The sequence below is a fragment of the Bidens hawaiensis genome, unplaced genomic scaffold, assembly GCF_021521415.1.
Source record: "Bidens hawaiensis isolate Kalapana, Puna unplaced genomic scaffold, B.hawaiensis_p1.1 tig00024041_1, whole genome shotgun sequence".
In the NCBI taxonomy this organism is placed as follows: Eukaryota; Viridiplantae; Streptophyta; class Magnoliopsida; order Asterales; family Asteraceae; genus Bidens; species Bidens hawaiensis.
Genome location: NW_027493793.1, coordinates 68,218 through 77,210, shown reverse-complemented (window position 1 = coordinate 77,210; position 8,993 = coordinate 68,218). Strand labels below are relative to the sequence as shown.

The 8,993-nt window shown below is 35.1% G+C and overlaps 1 protein-coding gene across 1 annotated transcript; it reads right to left on the bottom strand.

The window, feature by feature from the left end:
* Window positions 1-4,070: 4,070 nt before the first annotated feature.
* LOC143568663 (TMV resistance protein N-like) lies at window positions 4,071-8,552 on the bottom strand. The gene is made up of 5 exons (XM_077054760.1): window positions 8,059-8,552; window positions 6,280-7,390; window positions 5,903-6,193; window positions 5,699-5,803; window positions 4,071-5,608 (listed from the first exon to the last, which is right to left on the bottom strand). Exons 1-5 carry the CDS (start codon window positions 8,544-8,546, stop codon window positions 4,265-4,267), a joined length of 3,339 nt encoding a protein of 1,112 aa, XP_076910875.1. The 5' UTR covers window positions 8,547-8,552; the 3' UTR covers window positions 4,071-4,264.
* Window positions 8,553-8,993: the final 441 nt, after the last annotated feature.

Sequence of the window (8,993 nt, the reverse complement as noted above, 5' to 3'; positions counted from 1 at the left end):
CAAGTACTAGATGGCCTTGGCTTTTCATCGTGCATCAAACTTCATGAGAAAATATGGGAAAAACAACTTTAGAGACTCTAACGGAAAAGGGACTGGGTTTGATAAAGATAAGATTTGATGCTATAACTGCAATGATACTGGGCACTATGCAAGAGAGTGCACAAACTCAACCAAGCCTTCCAATGATATCAAGATCACAAAATTTTCTGAAAATGAGGGAATGAAAAGGAGTGACAAGAGGCTAGTAGATCAGAACAAATCTTTCAGTCAACGATTTCCTTGAATTAGTCAAAGCAACTCAACAAAAGGAAACTATTGGCTCAAGCTCAAACTCAAGGGCATTCATCACCCTAGTCTGCTGCAACAACAAAGCCATATTGGGAGAGCGATCAATTCTGTGAACTGATAAACCCGCTAACCTTTGCTGGGATGACCTTTGTGAATGAACAACAAGCTTCTTCAAGTTCTGCTTCAGAGGGAAACCAAGCATCCTATAACATTCCCGAGGTACACAAACTATGTTCTCAAGCTTGTATAGATCAAGTAGAGAGTTATAGAGCTCACAATGCGTATTAATTGATGAAAACTTAGGCATTGAAAGTCAGAATGATGAATATAAAAAAGCCGAAAACATATTCGCCACTAGAATTAATACTCATAGCAATGACATGGCAAACTTACATAAAAAAGTTTTTCGGTCTAATAATGTAACATCCCAAAATTTCCAAAAATAATATTTTATATATATTATTTATTTATGGCGTAATAGTTTACTCAGATTAATAGAGAAATAATAAAAGAATAAAAATGGAAGGATAAGTAGGCTATTAAATGGAGTTAATTATGGAACAAAAAGGAAAGATGGGCCTTAGGTCATGGGATTAAGGGAGCATAAATACCCCTTAAAAACCCTAATCCTTTCCATTTCTATCAATCTCTACACCATAGCCTCCCTACATACCCAAAACACACACAAACACTCTTGAGGTCGTGAGTAAAAGAGGAGATCCAAAACCAAAAACCACGATAAATATTGATAGATCTTGGATGTTTAAGCAAGATACAAGATTGTAGTTCATCACCAAGCTAAACCATAACCTAAAAACGAGTAAAAGTACGTTCTTGATCTTTAAAGGTTATGTTTTTATAAACGGTTTGCCATGAAACTCAAACCTAGAGTAGATCGGGTCTAGATAAGCTCTCTATTGCCTTCATCAAGCACCCCATGCTTGGTATGCTACCTTAGAAGAATATATTTTGGAAAATGGCTATAGAAGAGGTGATATTAATTAAACACTCTTTGTCAAGAAGGTAAAGGACGATTAGATTCTTGTTCAAGTGTATGTTGATGGTATAATCTTTGGATCAACGTGTGATAAGTTGTTTCAAGAGTTTGCAAAGGTCATGAGGAGTCAGTTTGAAATGAGTTCATTGGAAAAATGACTTTCTTTCTTGGCCTTCAAGTTGAAAAGAAGACGGGCGGGATTTTGATTCATCTGGTGAAGTACGTTCACGAAACTGTTCAGAAGTTTGGCTTGAAATATGTGAGTTCCTATGTCACCCCGATTGCTACTAGACCAGTGTTAGCTCCAGATCCATCGGGAAAGTTAGTCGATCAACACATTTATTGGTCAATGATTGGCTCCCTGATGTACCTCACTGCAAGCAGGTCAGACATTATGATCCCTGTCTGTTAGTGTGCAAGATATCAATGTGATCCAAAAGAATCCCACTTAACCGCTTTCAAGCGTATCTTTTGGTATCTAAAAGGAAAGCCTTGCTTAGGTCTCTGGTATCTGAAAGATTCTCCTTTAGTGTTTCACGCATTCACCGACAGTGATTGTGATTATGGGGGATGCAATCTAGATAGAAAATCAACTTACGAAGAATGTTAGTTCCTAGGAGACCGGTTAACTTCTTGGCAATGCAAGAAGCAGGTCACTGTATCCACCTCCACAGCTGAAGCAGAATACATTTCCGCCTCCATATGCTACTCACAAGTGATATGTATTAAGCATTAGCTGCTGGATTACGGTTTGAAATTCTTTAACACCCCTAATAAGTGTGATAACCAAGTAGTGGTTTGTATTGTCAAAAACCCGGTCCAACATTCTAAGATATAAACATATTGACATCCGAATGCATTTCATTTGTGATTGTTATGACCGGAAACTAGTCAGTATTGAAAGGGTCCACTCTGATCACAACTTTGCAGACCTTTTCACAAAAGCCTTTAATCGTGCCTGATTTCTATTTTTTATAGAGTCGCTTGGCATGATTTGTTTTGATTAAATCTTATTTATCTTTTGTGTTCTAAAATTGAAATTTTTTTAATATATGACTCAATTTTAGAGAGAGAAAATGAGTTAAGTATAACTCATGAAAAAGATTTTCTGTTCGGTTTTAAGAAAAACAAAAGTAAGCCAAATATACTTTTATATCTATTCCATATTATAATATCTATTTATGAAAATTAGAAGATGATTTAAAATTGTTTTCCCATTTAGAGGAAGCTCCTACTTAGAGAGAATCGGATAATATAAAATTATAAAATTATGAGAAATTAACCCGACATTTGGAAATTGATAAGAAATTGTCTTTAATGATTCTATCAAATATAGTAGATCAAAAGCCAACAAGATAATTGCTTGATGTGTAGATAGGCTTGACAAATGAGTAGGTGTCATAGTGATACAAACTAAGTTATTCGCCTATGACAGTGGTTTTACCTTTGTGAAGCGGTTACATGACTATATGTTAAGTCATATCGATGAAGGAAAAATGTTATTAGTCAATTATACACAAGCCCGTTAGTGATTGAAACCGGGGCATTGATAAAACGTCTTCATTGGTAAAACCCAAGCGTCACAAAGGCTAGTCGACGTGAATTCGTTCGGTATCAGTTAAGTTAGTTACAGTATAAACAGTGTTGGTTAAACCCGAATGTAACAACCCAAAAAAAAATTGTCAAATTAAGTTATAAAAAATAAAACTTTTAATAGACGATTATTTGAACGGTAAAACCAGGGTGTGACGTTGTCGCGTTGGTAAAACAAAGCTTTGTGGTTCTTGGGTGCTGACATGGTCAGCCGATATGAATTCGATCATGTTCGTCACGGTTTCAAAACTAAAACAGAAAAAAAAAACAATTTGATGTGACTCAATGGGGTGACATCACTCGATGAAACTCATGTGTTGGTAAGACCTGAGCGTTTTTGGACCCGGGAGGTGAAACTACGCGAAATCGGTTGATTGCCATTACATTAGTAAAAGTGCTAGAAGTAAAAAAGCAAAAAAAAAAAAGTGTTGCTGAAACCCGAGCATTTTCGGGTCGGGACATTAAGGCGGTCGGTTTACTCGACATCGGTCGGTAAAAGAAAAAAAAAATACAATAACAAAGCCTGCAAAAATCAAAAAAAGCAATAAAAAAAACTTAAGACGTGTTTCGTCACACCGATCCGGAATTCTCGTCTCGAATCCAGAATTCTCGCCCACTTTAATTATTAACTTTGGCCAAATATATGTTTAATGCGTTTCGTCACACTGATATCACAAGTCATAATTTGGCCCTACAATAATTAAAATGTAAGGAAAAAGTTAAAATATTGGCTGGAAATTAGAAACACGGTTGGCAAGATTTGATCAATATCATATCATATCATATTGGCTTGAGTTGGTTTGCCTACAGACACTTTTTTGTCTATATTTTGAATTTCAAAATCAACGTAAGACGTTGAAGGCACTTCAATACGCATTCGGTAGATTTTGACACGTTTTACCAACCTCTTTGATCTGTTATATAATTTACACATTTGATACATTATCAGATAATAACTATTATTAGTATACTAGTCAAAAATACCATTTTTAGTGAACATGTCACAAATATAATTTTAGTAAACGGGTTAAATTTATAATTTCGTTAATTTTTTATTTTATATTTTGGCTGGGGAACCGTGTTTGTAAAATGAAAACACCTTCATACCTAACATCAATTGCCTGAAAGATAAAGAAAACTGACCGTGGCTACATGAACTTACTAATATCTAAATATTACACTATGACCACCAACTCAAATCAAAGTAACACGATTAACATTAAATAAATTAAATAAAAAAAAGAAGCAAACAAAAAAACAAAAACAAGATTACATGTCACAATACTTGTTTGTGAACCGGCTCCTGTTTGTCCTTCGATCATAGCTCCTCGAAATCATCCCTTACATAGAAGAGATTTATGTTGTGAGTGCGCATGCTATTCACAGCTATACGTAGCAGGAGGCTGTGTATTTTGAAACATTTCTCAAGGACATAAAATGGTGCAACTCAAGCAGCACCCTAGACCATACAATACAAAGACCTTTCATTCGAGAAATGCTCAAAGGAAGACGACTTATAGCTGTACCTTCTATATTTAACTCTTTCAAACGTTCTAAACGTCCAAGCTCCTCGGGTAACATCTCAACTAGACTACAGTACGGGAGGTGCAAATATTTTAGGGACTTCATGTTACAGATGCTGTTAGGAATACCTAGCAAGGATATAGAATCCGTTATGTGTAACTCCTCTAAAATTTCTAATCTGCCTAGATCCTTGGGTAACTGCTCCAGATGCCAACAAGAATTAAGTTTAAGAGACTTAAGATGTTTTAAACTACAAATGCTATCTGGAATATTCTTAATATGTTTAATTGACAAAGTTAGCTCCTCTAGAATTTCTAATCGGTACAGATCCTTGGGCACCTCTGGAATACTGCCTTTAAGCGAAAGCTTTCCTAACTTTTGTAAACCACAAATGCTTGCTGAAAAGGACTCAAGGTTCGTGCAAGCACATACACCAAAAGAAATAAGCTTCTCAAGATTTCCACTTGATGAGGGTAGAGGTTCGTCAAAATTACATTCAAACTGAAGCTTTGGCAAATTACTGTTAGGATGCCGTGGGCATTTATCTAGGGACTCTGCAGTTAGTTCTAATGTAGCTACAGAATCAAAGCCAGCTGATTCATGTTGTGTATCAACCAAAAAAATTTTAAACCTTGAGCACCCGCTTAAGTTTAAGTGGACAAGCCTTTTTAGACATCCCACTGGAGCATGAATTTCCACAAGGCAATAACATTCTTTAAGATCTAACCACTCGAGATGTGGAATCAGTTCTAGGTTAAGTTTACTAACCTTAGAATCAGTGAGGTATAGAAATTTGATCTTTGGACATATGACGGGCATGAGGAGTTCAACAAAGTCTTTACATCCTCGAAGAACTAAAGTCTCAAGATATGGTGTTAGCTCAAGGTTAAGTTTGCTTAACTTAGAACCACTAAGGTTCAGGAATTTGAGTTTTGGACATATTACGGGAATGAGGAGTTCAGCAAACTCTTTACATCCTCCAAGATCTAAAGTCTCGAGATATGGAGTCAGCTCAAGGTTAAAATTGCTTAACTTAGAACCACCAAGGTTGAGGAATTTGAGCTTTGGACATTCAAATGCCATGTGAAGTTCTAAAAGGCCATTACATCCTCTAAGATCTAACCTCTCAAGATGTGGAGTCAGCCCAAGGTCAAATGTTCTCAACTTAGAAAATTTGAGGTCTAGGAATCTCAGCTTACTAAGAACCTATCATAAAAAAATGACGAATATTAGTGTAATGGCAAAATAAAGCATAAAAATGCATCATTCAAAACAACATATCAACCATTATTCCACCTTTTTCTCTCTTTTTTGCCAAAGTTCAGAGATGTTGCTCCAAACAATTTGAAGGTTAAATGTTTCAGGTAAACAGCAAAAAGGGAATGTCAGGTTATTAAGATCCTACAATAAGAAGAAAAAGTAAGATGCATATGAGTAAAATAACCAAAATATAGCATAATAAAAAAATCAAGTGAAACAACCAATCAACCATTATTCTACCTTTCTTTCTCCCCCTTCCCAGAGTTGAGAAATGTTGCTAAAAGGCATTTCAAGGTTAACAAGCATATTTGCTTCAAAATTTTTTGGCAAACATAAAAAGGGGTATTCAGGCCAACGTAGTGACTGTAAAGTATCTGGTAAGTATTGCCCAGCTTCATTAATTTTCCATTTGTGATATTCGCCATCAACATAAAGATATCTAAGGCCCTTCATCTTTCTAAGACCTTTCATAATAGTAACCGGATGGAGATCTGAATACTCTAATTTTATACTTCCTGTAGCTTCAGTGCCCTACAAACAGAAAGTTGACATGAAATTGTTGGCATAACAATTATAGGTGTGTTAGTTTCCACCTTACAAATAAAAATGAACCTTACCATGTCCTTGTTGAATATATCTTCAATTTCCTTTGTAACCCATAATCGGCTATGTTTCTCAGGTTCATCATGTTTCACACGACGAACAATATCCTTGCCCATTTCTTCTATACGATCATGCAGATGCAAACAACCGGTATCAGAAATACTAATCAAAGATTTCTGCTCAAGAACTTCTAAACCAATATGAGCATGATATCCACAACTTTCAAGTATTTTTATTGCTTCTTCTTTCTGTTCACCTTTCAGTATGCATGCAACATCAAGAAATATTTGTTGCTCATCATCCTCTAGACCAACATAGCTTAGTTCAAGTGTCTCCATAATTCCCTTAAACGGATTTGTTTTTAGCTTTTCAATGGCATCTTTCCATTGGTGCTCAGTTTTATCACGAAGAAATGAACCCAAAAGTTTAATTGCTAAGGGAACTCCATCAGCATAACGTACAACTTCTCTTGATAGCTCTCTGTACTCTTGATTTGGAATCTCTCTTCTAAATGCATACTTACTCAAAAGGAAAATTGCTTCCTCGTCTGATAACGGACTGACATTATGAATATGGCCCTTTTGAACCTCATGTGATAACACTTGGTTATCTCTTGTTGTGATAATGATTCTACTTCCGGGCTTAAACCAATCAAGCGAACCTGCTAACGCCTCAAGTTGCTTTGTATCATCCACATCATCTAGAACAACAAGAACTTTTCTACCACCCATCATCCATTTCATCTTATGTATCCCATCAGAAACACCTGTAACAACAATGCTTTGATCATTTAACACATCTGAAAGGACTTGTTTTTGCAATTCCTTCAAACCAGAAGAAGATCCTTTTGAAACTTCTCTCACATTCTCAACAAAGCTTACACCATCAAACTTAATGAATATATGGTCAAAAACAGCTCGGGCCAGAGTGGTCTTCCCACTACCTCCCATCCCCTTGATCCCTATCATCAGTACCCGTACATTAGAGGAACCGATTTCTAAAGATGAAATTATCTTCTTTACCCGGTGGTCCATGCCTACTAACTTCTCATCAACACTCTTTTTGATGAATTGTAGTTTTTTTGAGATATCTGTAACAATCTTTTGGATGAATTGTGCTTCATGCCTATGTGGGAAAAAGAAAGTCTCAATCAAAATACTACAAAAAGCCCACATAAACAGATTATTTTCAAAAATGTATAAAAATCATATATGAAGTAATTTAAGGTGTTAAATGGATATAAACGTATTTGAGTAAAACGATTAATTTTGGAATAACCTCTCCATTTCTATAAACCAATAAGATAACTCAAATCATGATTACAATCACTATAATAGACTCGGTATTATAGCTAAACATAACTCGAATAGGCTATAACTAGGATTCCTATTACTTGTCCTCGAAGTAATTACCAATAATAAATAATTAACTTAAATAGAAATTATACTATTGAGTAAAACGATTAATTTTGGAATAACCTCTCCAGTTCTGTTAACCATTAAAATAACTTAAATCATGATTACAATCTCTATCATAGACTCGGTATTTATAGCTAAACATAACTCGAAAAGACTATAACTAGGATTCCTATTACTTGTCCTTGAATTATTACCAATAATAAATAATTAATTCAAGGACAAGTAACTAGGATTCCTATTATCTATTCCATGTATTAATTAAAGATGGTTCGGTAATTAACTCCAATAGTAATAACATAGTTATATACTGATGGGTCCAATCTTTTAAAAGACATGATCTACAATTTGACAATAAAAATGAGATGAATGAATTACCCATCAACTGTGGTTTTCAACTCCCACCCTGCCAAATCAGCAGCTTCTTTGAGAGCATTTTTCCATCTCCCCGCAGCCTCTTTCTCTACATGTTCTGCAAAGGCGTCTTTAACTGCCCCACTTTGGTGGCGGACTTCGGTGGGTTCCACGTCATAGAAGATGGAGTAAGCAATATGCTCAATTTCATTCTGACACTCCATAATCTTAGCGAGCTCATCTAAGCACCATGATGAAGATGCATAGTTCTTGGAGAATACAATGATGTAAAATCTTGAGTCTTCAATGGATCTGCTAAGTTGATCATCGATCCTTTTCCCTTTTTCGATATTTTCATTATCTTTGTAAGTGTTAATGCCTTTCTGTTTAAGAGCAAAATAGAGATGATCAACAAAGTTCTTGCGGGTGTCTTCACCCCGAAAGCTTAAAAAGACATCATACTTGAAGCTCTTTTGAATTGATGAGGCTGCAGTAGATGTCATTGAATGCATGATTGAAGGATCTGATGAAATATTGTCTTTATTAAGTGAATGGAAATAGAGTTGGAACAAGGTATTTTGAGCTGAAAAATATGTAGAAAGTAAAGGCCCTTATTTGGTCAAGATAAGATAAGATTCCTTATCTGCATTTCAGCGAGAAAAATAGGAGGCTAAACAAATGGTTACACATATAACAATTAAAATAAATATTATTTTATCACAAATCATTTTTTAGTCCATGCATGCTTGTAACTTCTGATAAGGTAACATGTATGTATGCTTATAACTCTTGATATAGTCACGTTAGTTGTCTGTGTGACAAATAAAATTCTTCAAGTACATATCAACCCTAGCTAAATGATAATACACATGAAACTAACAAAAAAAATTATACACACACATAAAATATTATACATTTTAATCAATTAATATACTGTCATTTGAAATCATCTACTCATG